At 44.8% G+C, this 23712-nt stretch overlaps 2 protein-coding genes and 2 non-coding genes across 5 annotated transcripts in view; all 4 read right to left on the reverse strand.

The window, feature by feature from the left end:
* Nucleotides 1-5474: 5474 nt before the first annotated feature.
* On the reverse strand, nt 5475-9224 carry RPL27A (ribosomal protein L27a). Its single transcript, XM_074585907.1, has 5 exons — nt 8862-9224; nt 8466-8529; nt 7821-7896; nt 6817-6991; nt 5475-5656 (listed from the first exon to the last, which is right to left on the reverse strand). The coding sequence occupies exons 1-5, from the start codon at nt 8862-8864 to the stop codon at nt 5528-5530; spliced, it is 447 nt and encodes a 148-aa protein (XP_074442008.1). The 5' UTR covers nt 8865-9224; the 3' UTR covers nt 5475-5527.
* On the reverse strand, nt 6336-6467 carry LOC141743216 (small nucleolar RNA SNORA3/SNORA45 family). The gene has a single exon (XR_012586983.1). It is a non-coding gene; the product is annotated as a small nucleolar RNA SNORA3/SNORA45 family (small nucleolar RNA).
* On the reverse strand, nt 7313-7444 carry LOC141743232 (small nucleolar RNA SNORA3/SNORA45 family). The gene has a single exon (XR_012587000.1). It is a non-coding gene; the product is annotated as a small nucleolar RNA SNORA3/SNORA45 family (small nucleolar RNA).
* Nucleotides 9225-11258: 2034 nt separating the features above from the next.
* The window catches only part of DENND2B (DENN domain containing 2B), a 180156-nt gene continuing 167702 nt past the window's right edge, over nt 11259-23712 (reverse strand). For both annotated transcript variants that reach the window (XM_074585905.1, XM_074585906.1), the window contains 6 exons: nt 16708-16885; nt 15566-15607; nt 14434-14545; nt 13198-13437; nt 12412-12498; nt 11259-12036 (listed from right to left, as the gene is read on the reverse strand). In XM_074585905.1, the coding sequence (XP_074442006.1) occupies nt 12002-12036; nt 12412-12498; nt 13198-13437; nt 14434-14545; nt 15566-15607; nt 16708-16885 (694 nt within the window). In that variant the 3' untranslated portion in view covers nt 11259-12001. The remainder of the gene's footprint in view (nt 12037-12411; nt 12499-13197; nt 13438-14433; nt 14546-15565; nt 15608-16707; nt 16886-23712) is intronic.

Consider the following 23712-nt stretch of genomic DNA (forward strand, 5'->3'; position numbering starts at 1 on the left):
TAGTTTTCAGGTAAAGCAAATAATCAAGCACAACTGATCATGTGTCCATCATTTCAGCAATGCATGTTAGAAAGCTGCCTTGACAAACGTACAGCATCTTCTGCCAATCTTCTTTATAGAAATTTAATAAAATGCACTTGGCAGTAATCAAATTTCAACTGTCAGGATGACCACAGATCAAATTACAGACCAAACCTGAACTTCTCATAAGCAGGACAGTGTTCCTCCTGCCAATCCAACCTCCCCAGGGTAAACTGAGAGTTTTGCAGTTCATGCTCCATCCTTGATTCTGAGATTTTGAGAGATGTTGATCAGATACAGCCTGGAAAGGGAAACTTTTCCAAGTGGCATCAGAGGAGGAAAAGCAAAGAGTCTGTTCTCCCCTGGAATCACCATTCCAGTTGACCAAAGCTCCTGGGGCCAGAGACCCATGTAACTGCCCATTGCCCTGGCATGGTGGCCTTGCTACCAGCAGTACATAACTTGCAGCTATGATCTTCAGATCTCCCCAGCACAGAAGAGCAGCAGCTGTAATCTAAGGGCTGTGCGTTCTCTTGGGGGATTTTGTCTTGGGCAGATTCCAGTGGAAAAGGTTAGTAAGCAGGTCTGTTTGGTTTGGTTTTTGTATACAATGCAAAAAAATTATTAATGTCTCAGAAATTCACAACTAGGAATTTTTTTAAGTGTTGTATCCTAAAGTCATTGCTATTTAAAATATTTTAGAAAAAATGCACCATATGCCAAAGTCTGCACCATATTTTATACCCAAGAACCATTCTGGGAACAAATGAAAACACGTAGATATCCACCAACTTTACTGAATTCACTTAGACAAATTCAAACCTACCACTAAAACTTATGATTTTAATTTCAAAACTAGAGGTTCCTTTAGAAATGAGCTGTGGTAATTCTACCTGTGGCTTAACTAATAAACATCATATCAGTGCTTACTACATGAGCTCATTTTTTACAGTGCATCTTCATCAACCGTCTGTCAGAGGCAAACGTCATTAGAGCAGCACAGCTTTTCAGCTCGCTCCATCTCTATTGTTTCTTGCAACAACTGTTGCGAAGACAAACCAGCACCTACAAAAACATGTAATTTCTGCAGTAGGAAGTTGAGGTCTTAGACTACCACATTGTTTAGACAGAGAAACCACAGCCCAGGACCAAAGCATCCATGCACAGAGAATCAGTGCAAACAAAGCCTAATAATGGGAAATGCTGTATCACCATAAAGTCCAAACCTGTGGCTGCATGAGCAGAAGCGGTTTACCATACATTTTAATTTATGCTTTTTGCATAATGTATGAAACTACGTACAAGATTTTTGGTAGGAGGGGAAAGGGGAAAAAAAAAAAAAGCAAAAAAAAGCGTTTAAGATTTCCTGCTGAGACAGGTATGCAAATCAGCAGCCAAGCAGCTACATTACCAGTGACTTGGCTACGCTGATGGGAAACACCAAACCAAGCAGCAGCGATGACAAAGAAAATGAACTTAATTGCGTTTGGAGACGCATGGTGAGGGTAACGAGGCAGGACAGGGAGAAGTGGGGGGGCAGCTGGCAGGCTGAGTCACACCTGGAAGGGGAAGAAGAGCGTTGGGCTTTTGGGGTGTCAGCCCAGATGAGGGCAAAGGGAAGGCACTGTGCTGGGCAGCTGCCCCAGGAGCAAAGCACCAGTGGCGGCCTCGGGAAGGACATGGCCACCCAAACACAAACCGAAGCGAAGCATCCAGGTATCACGGGACTCTGACTTCCAGTAGAGCATTGATACACTTCATACAAGAGCAGTCTGTGATGACACACTCCTGTAACTTTATCATTTCTGTATTTCAGGGATAAACTCTCTATGCAAGACTTCCAATGTCTTCTGTTCCTTTTTCTCAGATTTAATAAAATAATTTTTTTGGTAACTTCTTAGTTCCATTAAACATGGATGTTGCTACACGAGGCTCACTACAGCATTTTAAAATGTTGTAACATCAACTTTACCCATTTCGTCTGCAATTGCTTCACTAGTAGTATTGTAAGTTGCCAAGAACTTGGAAAACATCGAATAAAAATATCCCCATCTACCAAAGCACATCTATAAGTTTAAAAAAAACCCAAAACAAACCAAAAAACACCAAATGAACAAACAAAAAAACTCCAACAACCAACCTAATAAAAATTAAGATATTTTACATTTAAGAAGGTAGTTAGTCTTCATTTAGCTTCCTTATTTCTCCTGTTTTTATATAGGAAAATCCTTTATTCGGACACCGTGGACAGCCACCCTGGGGGCTTCCTATCAACCCTCACAGAAGGTTCTTCATACGCCAAACGCAGTTTGCGGTCACTCAGCCCCCCCACACACACCTCGGAAATACCCAAGAAGCGGCGGGCGGGCAGCACAGCCTGCCCGAGCCCCCTCCGGCGCGCAGAGCCCAGACCCAGGCACCCCCCCGCAGCCCCGCTACACCGCCCGCCGCCCTCAGGCAGCGCGGCTCCGCGGCGCCGCCGGCTGTGAGGGGAGGCCGCGCGCCCAACGGCCACCGCCCCCTCGCGCCCAACGCCGTGAGTGACAGCTGGAGGGGCGGGACTAAGGCCGGGCGCTACGTCAGCGGAAGCGTCCTCCGCGCGGTGCCGCCGTTGCCATGGCGAGCGGCGGGCGGGCCGGCGCCGCTCCCCGCAGTGCTCGGCAGGGCCGGCCGCGGCCAGGGCCGCCAGCCCCGGCACGGAATCTGCCGGCAGCCGCCCCTGCTGGCTGCGGAGCCCGACGGGTGCCCGAGCCGGTTGCGCCAGCCGTACCCGGCGGCTGGGTGGCGTGGCAGGAGCGGCCCCGGCCCTGCCGCTGGGAAAGGGGCTCTTGGGAAACATAACTGCATAAACAGCTCAATCCTAAAAACAAAGTTCGGTTTATTCCTCCAGACGCTTATTTCGGGAGTCGGCACAGGCAGCCGCCAAGGAAGGAGAAGTCCCATTACAGCCACAGCGTAGGTATGTTATGGACAAGGCTCAGCTATGCAAAAATCCCAACCACCACACAAAATACCCAAGCCCGTCTTTAGTGGAGCGGAGATCAGTTGGCGGAGCTGGCAGGCTTCACACAAAGCACGTTTTGCACTGAAAAGACTACAAAACATGGAAAAATTACCTAAGGCATAAAATACCAAATAATTGAGAGTGGTACCTACTACGTATGTCAGTGAGCTACCGTCACTTGCCTGTTGTCATGCGTGCACAGGGTCTGCGACCACTGACATGAGGGAGTAACAACGTTCCTGGTTTTGCAGCACCACACAACTTACCTGCAAATGATTTAGCTTTGGCAGTGGGTAAATACCATCACATATTAGGAAACAGTTGTCCCAGCAGTCAATGAGATAAAGTTCACATACTCTTTACTCGGTATTTTAGAAACTGTTCATTTAAGTTACAGTTCTTCACAACTAGCAGTACCACTAGCTAAGCTGAACTATTTTAACAAAGCAATGCATGTCAGCTTTACCCTAAAAGCCCTCTAAACTTAATTATTGCCAAACACTAGATTAGGAGCTCATCACCTAAGAGCATATCACACATACTAGAAGGTAATTTGCAACTATTAGGAATAATTCAGGACTTCTAGCAGTGAACACGCAAAAAAAAAATAGGTGACAGTATCTATATGCTTTTGGTCTAACACTAACAGCTAGCTCACTAGTTTTGAGTAATTGTTTGATTTTTACCACACGATAAAGATGCTGCTTTGGCATGCAGAGTCAAGCCTTGCATTAGCAACTAAAGTCCTATTTTGATGTTATAACTAAGCAAGGAATATTTTATGTAGTCACGTTAAGCCAAACACATCGGAAATACATATAGTGCAGTTCTAGAGCTGTGCCATTGCTTTATATTAGCTGTAAAGAAGGTTGAAGGTAGCTGGCAGCGTTTCTGTCCCACGCAGGGTAACTTCAGAATTGTGTACCCTACTTGAGGAGGGGACCGATTGCGAAAGTTAATGAACAGTTACTGTATCAGTTTTGTCATTAAGCAACAGTTTCAGTACATTACTGCTGTTACTAACCCTTAAGAGCACACCAAGTTGGAATTGCCATCTATCAATCCAATAAAAGCTTTTTAAAAGCTTTTATTTAAAGTTTTAAAAGCTTTAGCCTAACCCTGTCTGTCCACCTAGTCTGCCACAATTACCAAAGGGACACCGTGCTGCTGCTACAATTGTTATGAATTGGTGAAATTCAGAATTACCATGTGCAGAAGCAATTTCATCCTGTGGTGCAAGAAGTCAGCCTAACTTCACAAAAGATTGCAAAAAAGTAGTGTTGTACTATCCATGAATCACAGAATTGTCTAGGTTGGGACCTTTCAGGTCATCGAATCCAACCATCAACCTAACTCTGACAAAAACCATCACTAACCCATGTCGCTAAGCACCATGTCCACCCATCTTTTAAATACCTTATACTATAGATGACTATGAGCCTCACGTTCTGAGGAATACAGGATGCAAACGCTTCAGCTGGCACCCAGTACTACACCAGCAGTTTCTAAAAAGCACATGGATTAAAATGGTCTGCATTCTGTACGTCGACTGACCAGAAGCTAGGCAGCCGTCATCCATTTAGCAGCAGTTGAAGCACTGGAGGGACAAACGCAAATGTTGTAGTTTAGAAAGGCCTTTCATTAACACCACTATGAAACAGCAAAGAATTCAACCATATTGTTGAACTAAAGTCAAAATACATCTTATTTTATGCATAATGCTGATAGAGAAACGTTGAGGCACAGTTGCCGTTAGCTGCAAAGAGGCACCCTGCACAGCACCGTTCTGCTCAGAAGCTGGTGTCACTTGTGAGAAAGCCGCGTACCAGGCAGACCTTCAGTGCCTGCAGAAACCATTTCAGCTCTTCCCTACTGTCCCACACTATTCCCAGGGACTTCCCCTTCATTCCCTCCAATACCCCGCCTTAGTGGCAGTGGGTCTAGAACTGTTTCGCTATACCAAAAAGCAGCCTGTCGATCACAAAGCTTACTGACAGCAATTTCCCACACTAAGACTCTTTCACACAGCAATTTTTGGTATACTACTACCACTTTGTGTTGGTCTATTGCAGTTCTTTGTCCACACTCTTGCTGTTCATCCCCCAAGGCTAAGGCAGTCTCCCCACAGATTTCACCTAGATGCCATTTTAGTGTACAAAAACCCCCATCGATTGAACATGAAATCACATTTTCACAGACAGCTGTAAAGACGATCACTAATTGAAAGAGCTGCACAAATACAGGAAACCCCTCTATTTTGCTACCTCGTAAAGACCAAACAATGAGGTATCTACCTGCCAAATGCTGGACACTGTAGCCAGGCAATCAAGACAGAAAGAAGCAGTCAAACCACTAATCAAAAACTGCCAGAAATAACTAAGCAAACAAGACTTCAGTGCAAACAGTGTCTGGACAAGTCAGGCAAAAAAATACCATAAACTTCCATAAATAGGACATTTTACACATTGTCTTTATTCAAAAAATTTGAATAAACAAAGGCGTCTATGCCACAAGCACACAGGCACCTCCAACTTCTTTGATCTTCTCCTCTGCTCTTCTACTGAAGAACTTTGCTTTCACAATTACAGGCTGCTTGGGCAGCTTCCCCTTGCCCAAGACTTTGTAGTAGCCCTAGAAAGATTTAAAAAAAAACATTAAGTGTTTGTTGTAATTAGCTTTGCAGGCTCCTACATTCAGACCTGTCTCTTCACGTGCACCAGTTAAAACAAAAAACATGATCACCGTGACTTCATTCACTGCCTGTTTCCAATATAAATTTAGTATAAATGAAAGAAAAATACCCTGCATGACCTTGTGGAGCTGCATTTTTTCCACAGAAAAAGTGGAAACTGTAAACTGAACTTTTCCTATAATTTAGAAGCAGGATTTTTTTTCCCCGTACTCCATATACAGAAATCACTGTGAAATCTGGTAAAGTCAACAACCTTCTCCCACTTTTCCGAAGGAGAGAGAGCAGTTGGCTGCACTTCCAAGACTGTCTACTACCCAGTGACTTATGGTCAGCGCTCTTCACCTGCAGGACATCCTGGTGCTTCTCAACAGAGCAGAGGACTTTTCAGCACATCTTAAATGTACAACTGAAACTTTTGCACACTTTCGCAGCTGTAGCTGTTCTCTACCATGGAATCCTCTCATTTCATTCATGTCCCTTACATTAAAAGAACAGTCATGGCACCAGGTCCAGTAATACCACAGCCATTAAATCATTGCTTGTTACAAGAAGTGGCATAATTGGCCAACGCAGGAATCGTAATTTGGAACACAGAACATACCCCCATGGCAGACAAGTTAGTGTTGCTGATTCGGTGGCTGGCTGAGACATGAGATATCGCAGCCAGTGAATATGGATCAGACATTTATGTCCGAGAACTATAGCACACCAAGACAACCCAACATGTTAAGATGTGACTCTAGTCTCAATATTAGAGAAGTGACTTTATATAAATGAGAACAGTTCAACTGTGTTTCTATACGTGCTTTCAGTAGTGTCTTGAACAAGTGATCTTTCATCACCTTCCAAAATAAGGGAAGTCCCTGTCCACAATCACACACAAGTATGGGAAAACGTTCTTACCGGAAAAAAACAAACAGCCTAAGTAACTGTGTAACTACTTATATGCCAAGATAAGTTGGCATATCTGTGAGAAGTTCACAAATATTCAAGCCCTGTAGCTTATCTGCAGTTCACCAGTTTCCTACTGGGATACACAAAGCTAAGCTGCCCAAGAAATGACCACGAATTACAAGTTTGAATATGAGCAGAAACTTACTGAGCGCACAACATCAATGACTGGGGCCAGTCCAGCCTCGTTTTTTGCGTAATTGAGCCTTGTCTGTTCACTGACAAGCGTCCATAATTTATCCAAATTGACAGTAGGACAGAATTTTTGGTTTCTCTTCAAGTGATAGTGTCTCATGCCTACTTTTCCAAAGTAACCAGGGTGACTGTGGAAGAAACACATTCCTCGTTAGATCACATTTTTAATGATCCTAAACAGGTAGGGCTACAAATCAATGCTGGAACAAGCATATGACTTGATCAAAGTAATCAAATTTCACATTATACCTTTACTTTTATTAATACACATAGTATTTCACTGTAATAATCATTAGTATCCAAATCACAGGAAGTGAAAATTATTCTCTGGAAGTGTTTGTTCTCCCTTGAACTCACAACACAATCCCCCTCATGAGTGAGGCCGGCCCAGCCCTGTATTTCTGAGGCAACCCCAACTCGTGAACCCAGGGAGGGCTGCACTGCCTGAGGACTGTCACTAACCTGGTGACTGACTGAGTCAAGAACGGTCACAGCCAGTGAATATAGATTAGTGGTTACTGTCCGAGTACTCTAGCACACCAGGACAACAGGCAGTGTCCAGATGTGACTCTAGTCTCGGCAATAAGGTCAAGACAACATGCCTTACCTTTACAATATGCAGCTAAACAGGATGCAGTTTGGATTTAACTTAAACTTTTGAATTTACATAACATTTTGTGTGTGCACTGTTTAGGAAGGATCACATTGAAACAGGCAAGTTTGGTCAAGTTTACTGAATGCTGTATTGAACTCTTTAAGAGACGCACGGTTTAAGAGCGGTCTTTGATTTTAGGGTAAATGGGGACACGAGTTGACTGTAGCTATAATGCCACACTTCATGTTAGAGGCAAAAATACATAGAATTGTAGGAAATTTTGTTTATTCGCATATAAAAGTTAGTTGTTTCTACTGCAGGAACATACATTTTGCTAGCATATATTTAAAATCTTAGCTTACTATTTATCAAAGTTGATCCTGTGATGGTGCAAACCACCAGCATTACCACGCCCTCCAGGATGCTTCCTGTGTTTGCCTAAAAGGAAAAATTTAAGTTTATTACACTAAGAATATGACACATATCACTTGACCTCAGAGGTATGTTGGGTAACAACTTAAGCTGATTATTCTGATTCTACCTCCCCTTCTGCATTCATCTCAATTCAGTGAGATGAGCCAACTAAAAATAACCCTACAGGAGTAAAAAAATAACCACTGCATGCCTCTGGTTAGCTTACAGGAGTACAAGAAGACACCACTGCTAGCACAAATGGGATGACAAGGTAGGAATGGCCAAAGAGTTACAAAGGACACAGCACTGCCCCATAAGCTTAACTCATCACACAACCAGAACTTATCACCTCAGTGCTACTGAGGTTACAAATCCAGTAAAATCTAGAAAAATACGCAAGACTTCGGCTCAGCCCATCACTGCGGCCTCTGCCCCCACAGGGCGAGCATCGCCCACGCACAGGGACCCCGCACCCATAGCGGTATTTTTCTGCGACCCGAGAAGACCACCAAGACCCCTCAGCTCCGGGGAGCTGCCGCCGGGTACGCACGGGCCGAGAGGCCTCAGCCCCCAGCGGCCGCCCCTCCACTCACCAACGCGGCCGTGGCCGTGGCTAACGTGCCCTCTCAGCTTCCGGGTCTTCCTTAGTCTGGAAGGCTGCGGGAGAACGGGAGAGCAGCTGTGAGCAGACCGGGCGGCCAGAAGCAAGACCACCACCCGCCCTTCCCCGGCGCCGCCGCCGCCGCTCGGGGGCCGCGCTCCCCTCTCCGGCCGCGCAGCCGGGCGCCATGGTGGACCGGGCCCGCCGAGGGCAGGCCCGAGCGGCCCCGCCGCACCCTGAGCGGGCCGCGGGCTCGGAGGAGCGACTCCCCCTCCACCCCACCGCTGCTCCCCAGCCCCGTCCCGCCGCGGGAGCGAGGGGCAGCGGCCGCGGGGCCCCTCAAGCCCAGCCCGTCCCGTCCCAGCGCAGCCCCAGCAGCGGCACCCACCATCTTGTCGGCGTGCGCGAGGGAAGAGAAAGAGCGCAGCGCTCGCGAGAGCGGGGGAAGGCACGGCGCGGGCGGGGCCGGGGTCTCGCGAGGCTTCCCGGAGGAACCCTGAGGAGGGCTGAGTCTCGCGAGATGGGGCGTCTCGCGAGACGCGGACGTTTCCCGTCGGGGTGGCGGGTCGGGGCGGCAGCGGGGAACTTGCTGGCCGTAAAGGCCAGCAGAGCCGCGCCGGGCGGATAGGCGTTGGTAGCCGGTCAGGGCGAGATAAACTGTGCTTCTCCCTCAGGGGACACGCCGGTCTGGGCTGCCTCCACCGCACCAGCGCCCCGCCGGGTCCTCCCGCGGCCTGGGCCGGGCCGGGCCGGGCCGGGCCGCCCTGGCAGAGGAGCAGCCCTGGACCGCCGCCTTCAGCAGCGGGGTGAATTTAGCAGGCAGACAGCGTTAGGTGCTGCGCCCTCTTAACTACTGACAAAACTTGATTTCTCTTCCCTCCGTGATCTGTAGCAGAAGTAGGATTTTGAGCAGAATTTAAAAAACGGCAACCTTGGTCACTTTATTAAATACCAATAACTATGGGAAAATAAATACCATGTACTTAAACACAACTATCTGCCACAGTAGAACAATTCCTGGAGAATGTTATTGTTTCTCGAGCTTGTCTTTTGTGTATTTTGTACCATAAGACATTAAATAAATCTCCACCAATTTAAAGCGTGGGTCTCGGTACTGGATTTGTTCTTCAGGATTTCCTTCTCAGTTAAGTGGTTCACTAGTAATGTTCCATGCTCAGGAACACCATTAGTGTTAACAACTAGGAAAAACTGGTTAGTTTTAACAATGAATATAAAAGGCAAATAATACTCTCCCTGTTTTTCATTCATCTGATGCTTTGAAACACAGATGTCCAGAAATAGGACTGGTTTATACAGCTGTAGTTAAAGAGTATCAAGACCGCTACAAATTTTTTTGAAATGGGATCTCACCTTGCCCCCCACTCTCCTCTGTTTCACATTACAAACACTGGAATGGCCTGTTGATGGGTAATACAATGTTTGAAAGTTTTCTACTTAGATTTTTACAGTGCAGATGGAGGAAAACAGCTTTAGTGTGGGAGATGGTTTTTCCAGCGCCTCATTCTTGTACATCAGCATTCCGTGCCTTTTTCTTGCCTTTGTTGCATCTTTTCTCTGCAGCACTTCCTTCAGCTGATGATGGTGATGTTTTATCCACCGTTTTCTTAAGAGGAATATATATTTCCCCATATATTTACCAGCAGCTCTTGTTAATAAAATAGCCAGAATCCACCTGTACAAGTGAAGTTACTCCTTCCGCTCTGAAGAATATCTAGAAGTCATTCTGGAACTTAACAGCATATTATAGAGGAGAACTAATGGACATGAACATTTGTGAGTACATTTCCATTGAATCAAAAGCACTTGATATTTTACAGACATTTCACATACACTTAACAAGCTTTTGTATATACACGAGTGTGAGGGAGGTAAGCAAGAAAGGAAACGACTTCACCTTTTTAATGAATAATCCCTCGATTTTGCTCTATGAGGCTGTCAGCAAACCAGAACCACTGTCAGGTTAGGAATTGCGCAAGCCTCAAAGCCGATCTAACTAAAGAAATCACGCTGCAAATGAAGAAAAATACAGTGTTTGATTTTTTTTTAAAAGGAAGAAGCTTTAGCTATTTTCATTAGCTGTCAGAATTGCAAATATAATCAAGTATTTTGTATTTTCTTCTTCAGACTAAGGGAAAGCTTACAGAATCTCAACAGGAGTCATGTTCCCAGATCAGAGATGAATGTGGTACTTGAGTAACGTTCACAGCCGTGCAGCAAGCCACGGCAAGCTAACCATTCCTGTCCCGCTGAAGAGCCCTCGCTGAAATGGAAACACCAGCTGGACAGGCTGCAGCTAATGCAAAGGAAAAGCAGACTCTGGTGCCACAGGTGATCAGCTCATCAGAGATTTAGGCAAAGGCTCTGCCTGCTACAAGCTGCTCGTGTTCTGCTCTGATCATCTAACTAAGGTAGCACAAAACCAACCTGAAAATACCACAGTTCAGGAGCAGTATGTATAATATTCACAATGACAAAAAGTAATTTGTTGCTAACCCATGCAAAGGAAAAAAAAATGTTTTAGGAGGTGCTTCTGTTAGGATAAAATTAGCAGAACAGGGATATAAAATGTCTCATCTCAGCCCTAGTGAAAAACATTGAAGAAAAATAAAACTATGAAATAGCAAACCTACTAAAAGACAGGTTTGTAATAACCATTTTGTATTTTAATTACAAATTCATTAAAAATCACAGGAAATTTACTCTGGTTTTGTACCTACTCAACATCAGGAACTGTAGAGGTATGCAATGAATATAAACAAACAGGTATATTTACAGAGTTTATTAGAAACCATACATACATACATGAGGAAAGGATGTACTGTACCTACTTGTTGCAGCTTGCATGCCAAAGAACTGAGGTCTCCTCAGGTTTAGCAGTCTTAGTGCAGAATGGATTACAAGTAGTTTACTGACCAGAATTCAAACCAAGTGGAAGTTCTGTATTGTGAACCAAGTACCTTGTTATCAAGTTGCTTTGTTATTTCTTTCTTTTAAAATTAATTAGAAGGAAAACAAAAACAAAAAATACCAACTCCGCCACATGAAAGCAGCCCCCGTGCGTACAACCTCTCCCACGTACCCGAGCCCATTCATCCCCGCAGTATCCAGGCATCAGTGTAGCTCTCACAAACATCCCGTGAAGTCAGTGGTTCTGCTGAGACAGTCAGCTGCACATAATCAGCTAGTCATTTTTGCACCAAGCATAACTCAATTCATACTAAAGAAAAAAAAAAGCACCTGTTATTCTCAGGAATATACAAATATTTACCACAGTTTTCCTTGCTCATTACAAAATCAGTTACAAAAGCTTACAGCACATTATGTACAAATTCTACCCAAATACAGAATGGAGCCATCATCTGGCACAATGTCTAACAGCATCGGTTGTCACTTAAAGCTGCGGTCAGCTTGCTCTGCTGTCCTCCTGCATCAAACTCCGAAACGCTGCAGGTGTCTCATACGCAGCGTCATAAATAGTCTTTGGGTTGGTATTTCAGCAGAAAGGAGTCAGTTCTTCTTGTGAAGGAACTTCATTTTGTTTCCTAAAGAAAGCACACTGTCAGTCTGTAGCACGTACTGAAAAGCCAAGGGCAATCAAAAGTCTTTTACTTAATACCGGCAGGGAGAGCCAACTAACAGAACCCTGAGTGGTCAGGCGCCTTCCTCCACTCCTCCTCGATTATGGTTTGGTTACCCTGCCCCCAAGTGAAGATGAAAGTGTTAACAAGGGTCATAATTAAATCTAGTTTTGTCAGCTTATAGTATGTTTTCATTGTTTTCCTTTTGATATCTCCTATCACATTGAACCTGCTCGACTATCTGATTTCACCTCAGGTAAGGCTTTTTTAAATTAAATTAAAAAAAAGAAAAAACCCATGAAAATTCATTTCAGAAATACTTCTAAAGATTTTCCTCACCAAGGCCTCGTAGAAACTTGTTTACTCCACTTTGTTCTGTGTCTGGAAGCTCTTCCAAATACTGTTCAACCCTCTGCTCGAAGAGACCTGTGGGAGAGGGGAGAAAATGGGGTGAGCCGTGTGCGGCTGAATCCGCTACCCCCAACCCCCTTCTGCACTCTCAACCTCGTACTTTTACAGCCCTTTGCCTCTGTAGTATTTCAGGACATTGCCGCCAGCTAGGGGCTACTCAGTTTCACGCGGTATCAGGACGTGTACCGGCAGCCCCGGACATGACGTGAAGGGTGACGGATGCGGGGATGGAACAGCCGCGCTCCCCACCGCCGAGCGGGACCACCGTCAGCGCGGCTCCGATCAGCAAGGCCAGAAGCGGCCCCGGGCAGGGGCTGGCTCTGGGGGTGGCCTCCAGCAACCTACGTTTAACGCGCCCCTCTGGTTAGCCGGCCTTTATCTTACCAGTGCTTCCCGTTTCCCCCCCTGTTAGCACTGGCAGGCAGCCCCTGGGGCGGCTCCCCATCTGGGATGGGCTGCGCCCCCCGCAGGATCATTCCCAGTCTCGCCTTTGAGTGATTTAAGGCGCTTACATATGAATATTCTCCCGGTTAAAGCCGTTGTGTTATCACCACCATAGCTACAATGCAGGCCCACAAGAAGCGGACAGCGTGTTTCGGGAGGTTTGCCAGCCATGGAGAGCGTGCCCAGCCCTGACAGCAGGCAGAGGCCCCGGGCACGGGACATGTGCGAAACACAGCTAACGCGCGCTGCAGGGGCGAAAACCACCCTTACCTTTTGCCCTGCATTTTCTCAGCTCTCTGTCCTGGATGAAGCCAGCAAACATTTGGGATTCCATGAAAACTTCCAAGAAGCGGCGGATACTCTTGGACGCCACAGATTTACGGAAAGCCTCCCTTTGGAAGGCACGCTCTCCTTTTTCATTCTGGGTTAGGAACAGGGAGTAATGGCCAACTGTCTCCACAAAGAATCGGATAAAAACCTCAGACACTAATCCGTTCAGGGTGTTACATTCTGCAAAATAAGGCGGCAATAGGACACCAAAATCAGCTGCTACCAGAGCTCTCAGCATTGTCAGCCACACGGGGCCAGGCACTGTCACCTGGCGGATTACTGATGCCATGCTAATAACTGAAAGGAGTTGTACCAGCTCCTTGCAGACCTGGCCAGACGTCAGATGGGGTAACAGCTTTATCATCAAGAGTGCCAGTCTACATAACTGGTGTTTCATAACCAAGAGTCAATACAAATCCTCGGGAAACAGCTCAGAAAATTAAAAGTTTTGTGGGTGCGTCATCAAAATTACACCTCATATTTCAATCCTTGAGTAAGTTTTCTTGAGAAGGTTCTGAGTGGCTCAGAATTAAAGTGTTTGCTCTGGGGATAATAAGCCTTTACCAAGAACTGCTCAAGAAGGGTATGTTGTAGAATCTGGGTTTTCATAATTTCTGAGATGTTAAAATAGTTTTACATATGTAACACAGATGAGTAGAAATAAATTTCAAAAACTGAATAGGGGCCTGTTTCATACCTTTTAACCACAGGCATTTAAATTCGCCCTGGGCTGTTTTTATAATTGCTGGAGAGAAATATGAACCTTCAGAGGCAACTCAGCCCTTCTTGCACTGAAACTATTTTCTGCAGGTACCTGCTTCTCCCCCCTGGACATACCCAGCGCCAAGAGCAACTCCGAACCCAGCCACACCCCTGAGCACGTACAGTTATCTGGATTGAATTAGGGCCAAGTTAACTGCAAACCTCTGTTTGAGAAAAGGCTGAGAGGTACTCATGAGAGTGCACGTCATTTACAAAGAAATTAAAACAGATCGCTGACAATATATTGCTGTGGGTTGATGCTATCAATCCCGTTCCCTGTGCGTTCAGAGACTATCTCTGATGTTGCAAAACGTATTTGAGTACTGAAGTCCCAGCTTTCTTTCTCCTGGATGGAAAGTCACAATTCTGCCTACATGCTTGTTGATACAACTCCCTGTTTCCAAATGAACTTACCATCATCTGAATCACTATCTGAATCCTGATTTATCAGTTCGTTCTTTCTCTCTAGAGCCTGCTCCAGAGCAGCTTGCAGTTTTCTAGGTAATAGTGTGTCTTCATCATCCATCTGACAGAGGTAAAAAAAAAATAAAACCTTTAGATCACATTAATCTATGCAGCAACTACAGCAAATACTTTTGCAAGGTGTAAAATTCAGAAGAAAAGCTTTTTGTATCTGTTACTGTCATGCCTACATAAACAAAACATTGAAAATCTATGTGCGACTATCATAGATTTCTAGACAAAATTTCTTGTCACTCTTAATGAGATTAAAGTCAGGAATGATAATCCAAAGAGCAAGATAAACCTATATAAACTTGGAATAGGCCTTTTACATGACAAAGTGTCTAAATAGATGTTTTTAACTAAACAGACATCATGCAAAGCCTAGCTATTATATGTAAACACAGGTGCTCTAGTTGGTTTTAGGCAGCTTCTTTGGTTCTTTACAGTTGTTTTTACTTACATTCTAGTATATCTTGTTTTCTGGGTTTTCCCCCTGTTGTTCGCTTCATCTTATTTAATGCTAGTTCAGCAAAAGCAAGTAGACGCAAGAATCTTAGCTCTGCAACCACTATTCACCAGCCATATCTTCCAGGGAATTACACAAGAAAGTTTACTCATCTAACCTACAGATTGTTATTTTTGAAATTACTTAGTGCCACGGTACTACCAGGAGATGGTGATCCTTCATCTCCCTGTTTGTAAGGCTCCTGCTTTTCCTACCACATTCAACTATTCTTCCCCTTTGCTCTCTCACTCAAAAACTTTTCTTTGCACTTTTTGTCCTTTTCACCTCCAACAGTGTGAGTTTTCTTGCTAACATCAGGTTATTATCTTTGGATGTTTTCTTTGCACTGCGAATACAGTTCTTGATTTTTTCTGCCAGTCACAGCCTCCATCCCTTTTGCATACCCGAGGAGTAGTACTTATTTGGCGAAACAGAAAATGAGCACTTTTTTTTTTTTCCTAATCTCTTTCCCATTGCACAATTCCTGCCAAATATCTCTAATCAAAGAAACCTAATCATACTATAGGAGTAAACACCTTGCTAGACTGCATGGCAACACTTCGAGCTGTACTTTACCTGTCTGATGAATCGATCAGATCCCAGGTTAACCATCAAAGCCTAAAGAAAAGAAAACACTATAGTGAAATATACCTGAAGGGACAGAAAACATTCATTTGTGTCTGCCTCTTAACAGCGAAAGATCATCTGAACGGTCCCAAGCCTCAACATGAATCAAATTCCTACTGTGAAACAACAGGTTGTGTGCTTTATAAAACAAGGAGAGTAAGTGTTTCTTTAGAGCTTGAAGTCTAATTTAACATAGTTAGATACAACAGATCTCATACTGGGTTAATATGTAAAAAAAGCTAAAAGGATTTGGCAGGTCTTTTTTCTTAGACCTAAGCAGGTTACTGCTAACCATTTTTGTTAAAACGTGCAGAAGAAAAGTGTTTCAGAGGGCTTTAAAGAAAACGGTGTCATTTGAGGCAGCAGGGCTTCCGAAGGGCAAAGGTGTGAAATATTAATGATAATGAAGCAGCAGAGCTGGGAGATGGAGCTGGGAAGATGTGGGAGGGCAATGTTAGGAAAGTGGGAGAAAAACAGAGCAGAGATTTACATAGGCCAGAGGCACAGAGAGCCTTGAAAGTGAGCACAAGAAAAGAAAATTTATAGAAAAATTACAGGAAACTAATAGGAGTAAGAGAGAAGAGTGTGCCCTTGAGTATTTTTGTGGTATTTTACTTGAAGAGCTGATGAAGTGCAATTCTCATTTGATTTCCAATATAGTATTAACAAATTCTTAGAAGTAAAATAAAAAAAAAAAGGCTTAAAGGTTTTCTTTTCTGTGCTGGCTATGGCTTCATGCACAGCTTCCATTAGCATTAATAGGTGTCATAGCCAATGGCACTTCATGTCTTCCTCTTCTTGGTCTAGATACAACAAAACCAGAACAAATCAGCATATTTACACTGCACGTACTTGTTGACCAGGTTAACATTCACTTCTCTCTGTCAAGGTGCCAGGTATGGGAAGAGGGGTGGAATAAAGAGAAGACTAAACCTTTTACCAAGAGGTGGCTGCCCATAAGAATTAGGCAGAGAAGAAACAAAGAGGTGGATTAAAAATTAAACATGTGAGGATTTATGCGCGAGTGGCAGGCCCTCTCCAAGGTGAGGCCAGCTTTACTCCCGGCAAACAATTCTGGTGCCAGCTCCTACCTCCTCTACTGGCAGTTCCTTCAGTTTGGGCAGCGAGCTGGAGAGCAGTCCCACCAGGAAGGGGGTAGGGCAGCACACGATGTCAATCATGGATGAGGGCAGAACAGGGATGAAGGTGTGCTGCCAGGAGAAGGGGTACAGCAGGGCCACCACGGCGTGCGAGCAGCTCGAGAGGGTGCTGGAGAGAGAGGAACAACCACGTTAGCAGATGTTCTTCTTCGTCCAGAACACCTACCACCTACTGAGGAACTTAGCGTGTCCAAATGCAAGTGCCCAAGGGGCTGCCCTTCTATTGCTTCTGACTTCAAGTGGCCTACGTCCCCTTCTAGTCACTACCACTTCTGTACTGTGCAGTCTGGTAGTTCCTCCCCTGCTTCCCTCCAGGTGACTTGAAAATAAAGGTAAAAAACTAGAATCAGTTTGTTTCATTATAGCAGTCAGGAGACACTTGGATCTAGAAGACTAGGCTTAATCTTCCCAACAGCACTCAATAGCAGCCACTTTGAATAATACTTCAAATCCAAAAGCAACTTTAGTTATTAGCTGTTAAACCATGTCAGGAGTGAAAACGCATAATACTGATGTTCTTATCTTGAGCACTAATGCACAAAGAAGGGAAAATGGAAATGAAAATTAAAGTAAAATAGAGGGAAGAAAAATCCTAAAGAAAAACTCTACTAAGTCAGATGTTAAAAAAACCCAACAATTAATACTTAGTCCAAAGGAAATGTAGTAAAAGCAACACATTTTTTCAAAGTTTGTGTATTTTTGTGACAACAGCATATTTTTATCATAATACATTTTAATGGGCTCATTTGACCAATTCTAGTGATAAAGGTATTAACCCTTCTCAGAAGAGTACTCTAAAATACGTGTTAGCATCCCCTAAACATTCCCTAAGGCTTGATATCATTCATGGAAAATGTCTTGCATGCATTGTCCTTCCATCTACTGAATCTGATTTCCTTTTACAGTCACATGGTCTCCAAATGCTAAAAATAAAGGAACATCATTACCAGGCCAGTTTTAGCATCAGGGGAATAAGGACAGTCTCTCCATTTAAGAGTTTTGATTTTGGACTGAGTTACGACATCTGCTTCTCGCAGGCTGAGGATGACAGAAATTTGGATTTTTACCCAGCCTAGCATGACTGAGCTAATTTTCTCACAGCGCAAACTTTTGCTGTGCTTAATGTAGCCACAAAGAACTATAAATAACTAATAACTTCAGAGCTGTGACTGCTTGAGAATGCTGGGGAGAAATGCTGATTTCTTCTACTGCAAGACTTGTTGGAGACTTTAGGTGGCATCAGACTTCCACCGGAATAACCCTCGTGAGCATTTTTAGTTGTGGGCTATTCCAAGGCCAGGAGAAAGGTTTCACCTGTTTGCTCCCGGCAGTGATTAACCTTTGAAGTTTGCTGAATGAGGAGAGTGAGAAGTAGCGGACAAAGACAGAAAAGGTTGGTGAAGAGCAAATGGTTGTCTTTTGCTGCAAACAATCTGTTGGGTTGGTTTTACTTAACATTTCCTTTAAGATCTATCAATCACAGCATGTTTTTATAACATATGTGGCCTGACAGAGGTTTCTTGTAAAATGATGCGTTTCTTTAATTTATTTTTTTTTTTATAACAGCTGCCATTGCCTCATATTTTGGTCTCCAGTGTCTACCGCAGCAAGCACAGTGCTGTGTTTCAGAAGAGCCGCGGAACATGGTACAGACTCCCAGCACTTTCTCAAGCTCACTTTAATGACTGTGTGGCATTTTCAACTCCTACAAATTCACTCATCTTAGCTGAGCGACTAAAAAAGGAGCCACGTTAAGCTAAAAGCAGGAAGACAAACATTCTTCTGATATTCAGTTAGTATTTTTTTCCTTTCTATAGAATGCCCTTTTGTAACTTGTTGTTTTACACGCAGCGCTGTGACGTAAATCAGCCCCTGCATCCTCTTGTGCGTGCTATTCCCACGCTAGGGGAGGCTTCGGGCTCTGGCCCGGGACACTGGTTTCTCTTCCAGAGCTTTCTTGGGAGCGGACTGGGGCAAGGCAGCAGCTGAACACAGCAAATGGCCATGGGGGAGTTGTCCTGCGGCAGCACCCTGCTCTGCTCTGCCAGCGTCCCATGGGTCACACTGTTGCCTTCGTCAGCACCTCGGCCTGTGCATTTTAAGGCTCTGCACACAGGTATTCAAAATTCAGCCTCAGAAAATCTTTCCTTGTGAGATGTCTCAGGCTGACCCCCATGAAACTCTTGCTCTAAACTTTCAGTCCCCAGAATCGCCTGCCACCCTCCCTCCCAGACACTGCTAGTGGGGCAGCGGGAGCCCCACGTGCTGTTACCAAACTCCTGCTTGCACAAAGTGCCGGTGTCTCTTCCATAGCTGGAAAGATTCATATTTAGAAAGTATACACATCTTTCACTTCAGTGTGAGGTTTTTACATTCCATAAGGTAAAATTCAGAGATGATGGGTGTAAGGGAACCCGCAGTTTAAATCTCTAAAATATGGATCAGGTCCTTTTAAAAGGGTACTATTCATGAGAAGCATCTTTGGTAAATTTAAAAAGAAAGCCCTACCCTGGGAAATAAAGTCTGCTCCAGTTTTTCCTTTCAAGATGTGCAACCCACACATTGTCCCACTGTTCATGTTTACGAGAAGTAAGGTCAGACGATTTATTTTCCTCAAGGTGTGTGAAGCACACAACATAAAGCAAGAGAATAGTCAAAGAAATTAGATTTTCAAAATCATTTCACTTTTAATAGTCTAGGGCAATTTTGATAATCCAGAGAGCTGGTTTTGAGAGTGGGATTTTTGATTTAGTTTGTGCAGTTTTACAGGAACGCTGTGTAATGTTCTAGCTGTTGTTCTACTGGAAAACACTTCTTATATTACCCATACGCAGGTAATTTTATACATGGGCACAAGCAACCAAATCGTTGTACGATCACAAACTAAGGAGGGGCATAAACCACCACATACTTCAGAGGGGAAGTGCTGCATGGAGACATGCCATGATGATCCCAGGGCTCCGGCCATCCCCGCACAGCGTGGGGCCAGCTGTGCCCAAGGTCCCGGCACCGCACTGGCGTGTCCCTCCCTCCTTCCCTCCAACACGCAGGCAGTGCCGCTGCCCCACACCGGCAGTGCTAACGCCAAGCTCTCGTCCCAGCCCGGAGATGTGGGCTGCTCTGCTGGCCTGCCATGCTCTGTCTCCTCTCCTTAAACGCAGCACATCCCTCTGCTCTGCCAGCCACAGGCTGTCCCACACGCACACGTACACACGGAATAACTCTATTAATAGTAATTGACTGTGAAAAGGTGACACTGTTTGCAAGTTTTGTGGGGTAAGGGAATTTTCTTACATACAGATATGTACGGCTATTATCTAGCCATACTACACAGCCTACGCCACTGAACTCATCCCATTAGCTTGTGCTCATCCCAATAATTTGCACCCCACTAAAGCAAAATTAGTGAACAATTTCTAGAAAAAAAACAAAACAGTTTCAATTTATTTCAAAAGACAGGCAGTCCACCACTTCTTCCAGAGTTTTTTCCGTGGTTGTCAATTTGTTAAAAATGATTTGGAATTTGCCCAGGTTTTAGTTCTTCCTGTGCCTTTTATTCACTAGATTAAAAAACCTTTAGTGTTTGATCTCCTCCCCATGAAAGTATTAATATGATATTACATAGTCTTATTGAGACAGTCTTAATCACAAATTTCTCTTGAAGAAGAGATTTTTTTTTTTAACATGTTACAGACAAAAGATGACAATGCTTCTTTCCCACTCAGAATTTATTTATCTTCCTCTGGGCTATTTTGTTATCCAAATAATTTTCTCATGATAGCACATAGAAACTCTTCCTTGTTGTGTACTTGGCTGTGGAGACAAAAGGCCGAGACACAGGAATTTCAGGCATTACTGTGACTCAGCTGAATTGCAGAGACTGCTTGTGAACATGGTTTAGGCCCATGTCAAAAGCAAATTAACATGACTTAACAAGAACATTTATTGTCCTTTAGATAGGAGGATGTCTACTATCAATTTCTGGGTTGGTCAACCAACAAATAACTCCAAGTCTAGGCTATTAATATCAAATCGCAGCACAATTACCATATTCTGAGAAACAAATGTTGTTCGCTGTTGAACAGGGAATGGACACTACCCTGGCCACGGGGAGCGCTGCCGATGCGGATGCTAGTGCTGGATGTGTCTGTTTCAGAGGACCATGGCTTGTTGCATACTGCAAGTCATAGGATCATAGAATCTGTTGGGTTGGAAGGGACCTTTAAAGGTCATCTAGTCCAATCCCCCTGCAGTAAGCAGGAACATCTTTAACTAGATCAGATTGCTCCGAGCCTCATCAAGCCACCAACTCTCACAAAATGTTGAAGTTGTGTTCAGTTACACATACTACTCATTGGAAATATTCTACAGATACACTTGGTAACTCTTTTTTCTCCATAACAATAGCCAAAAGTTATATTCCTGTTCACTTCCCCTTCTACCACCTACAATTTCTCACAGACTCCAAGGGAGCCTCACACACGGAGCATCTCCTAAGTCCAGGACTAAGCCTCTAGCACCGACAAACGCTTGCTGGCAGGGCTCCCTGATCCTACCTTGCTACTCTTGTCCACCTTGGCAGTCATTTTGGCACTTGCATTGAAGGAGGGGAAGGTGAGAATATCCCTTCGCCTTCCTCCTCCTCTCCCAAGGGACAGACAAGCTTACTCAGCCAGGAGAGGAGGACGGACCCTCCCTTACGTGCAGGGCCAAGCCACACAGCGGCTACGTCTCCCCAGGGCTGGTGCCAGTTCTGTGCCATGCCCACGCTCTGGACCATGCACAGGACTGGGATTGATTGTCAGAATCTGGTCCCTCTGCTTCCTCACACGGAGAAACGTAGCTAAAAATGTAAATTCACAATGAAGCATTTCCACTGGCTGTGTTTACTTTGCCACAACCTTTTCATGTTTCTCATTTCTCCCTGGTGATTTAGTCATGTTACTCTGTCCACATGTGCTGAACTCTTTCATCTGCTGTGTTAACACACACATGCTCCAGCCTACAACTGCTCTGTGACCGAGTTACCTCCCTGACCCACATCCTCTCGTCGGCCTGGGAGAGCTTTCTCCCACTTGAGGTTGGAGTCTGGAGTCTCTGTCTTGTAATACCTCGACTCAGGTGGGTATTACACACCCATGTGCCTCGTCACAGGCCACAGACGTGCTTTTCTGTGATAGCTCCTACCCTTAGGCCACTGATGAACTGTGTAGCAAAAACAGATGCCTGACACTTCCCTCCTACACCCTTCAGTGCCTCCCCAGATCCTGGATTAACTCCAGTCTCTGACAGAGAGAGAGAGAAGTCTGTGACAACTCTGCAAGATAAAACGGTCCGAGGGGATTGCAGAGGACGCTGTTAAAGACTGGCAAAAGGCTACAGGGCCAAGGATTCAGCCCATCTCCCCTCCAACGCAGAGCGGAGGGGAAGGACAAAGCAGAAAGCTTGAAAAGCATCAAGTAAAGAGAAAAGTAATAATGGTAGCAGACTGGAAGTAAAAACTGTAGCAGACTACTACAGTTTGTGTGGGAGATGGCATGCATATAGCATCACTGTTACTGTGCAGGCAGTAATTTGGAGCAGAATGGTGCTGTGCCGGATACAATACACACCTAAGCTCTGAAAGAACACGAAGGTTTCTCTGGGTGCATAAGACTAAATAATAGCAGCACTTTTATTCAGGTGAATAAGACTAAATAATAGCATCAGGGACAAGATATAAATGAAAACGTATCAGTATCATAAGTGACAGTCTCCATACTCCAGCTGTCTTGCTGTAATCAGCTCCTGCAGCATTCCTACTCTTAAAGCAAGCCTTGAGGATCCCTGGCCTGCTGGCAGAGCTGGCTGACAACGGGGCTTTCTCCCTGCTCCACAGTGTGGGTGCTCAGCTCCGGTACCCATCTTGGCCCCCAGGCACGCTTCTTCTGAGGCTGTGTGCCCCCCAGAGCCCCACAGATCAATGGCTTGTGCTTCACTCTTGGGGCTGCTATGCTGTGAGGACACGTTTCATTAACCCAGATACCACAAACTACTCACCAAACAGGGCAGGGAGGAATAAAATGAGAATTCAAGGAAGTCTTTGATACAGTGGTGCAGGACATCTCCAGTTTTCTAGCCAGTGTAAAGGTGTCAGACATGACAGCATTTCTTCCTATGCAAAATTATTGCTGATTGTTTCTCTCTTACCACTCTGGGATGTTTAAAAGGGAAAAAATCTTTGACTCCTCTCTTTCCGCTCAAACGAAAGAAAGGACATGTTTCTGCAGCTTTTTAGCAAGAACACACACCCCGTGAACACTTCAAAATAAAATCATGTGAGTCATTGTTGCTAAAGGAAAAAAGAACGTGGCGATGGAGCCATCTGACTGCACAGCTGTGGCCCCAGGTTCAGCAATGTGCAAGCACACGGGCTCAGGAACAACAGGCACATCCAGAGGCGCAGCATCGGATGCAGAGAGGGCTGGGGAGGGGACCGTGGCAGAAGATGACTGCAGGAAGTGTATGGGACAACCTTCTCAGCAGGAACAACATGAAGCAATAAATACCTTTGTGCTTGTAAACTAATACGGAAGCGAAGCTGAAATGGAGATTTTTTGAGAAGCGAAGCTGTCATGGTGCCCTGGTTCCAGCAGGGGTAGGGATATTTTCACAAGGAGCTGGGACAGGACACAGTCCAAATGGCTGACCCAAACTAGCCAAAGTTTCAATACTGTGTGACTTCATGCTCAGTCTATAGTTGGGGGAACGGACCGGGGGGGTCGGGGGCAGGAGCGGGATGGGGCTTTTCCAGGTTTCAGTCAGTGAGCAGTGGTACATTAATCGTGGTTTATATATTCCTTTATCAGTATTATTGCTGTTGTTTTCCTCTTTCCTTTGCTGTTCTGTTAAACTGCATTTATCTCAACCCATGAGTTTTGCCTTTTTCTTCCAATT

This window comes from Larus michahellis, chromosome 4 (genome assembly GCF_964199755.1).
Source record: "Larus michahellis chromosome 4, bLarMic1.1, whole genome shotgun sequence".
Taxonomy (NCBI): domain Eukaryota; kingdom Metazoa; phylum Chordata; class Aves; order Charadriiformes; family Laridae; genus Larus; species Larus michahellis.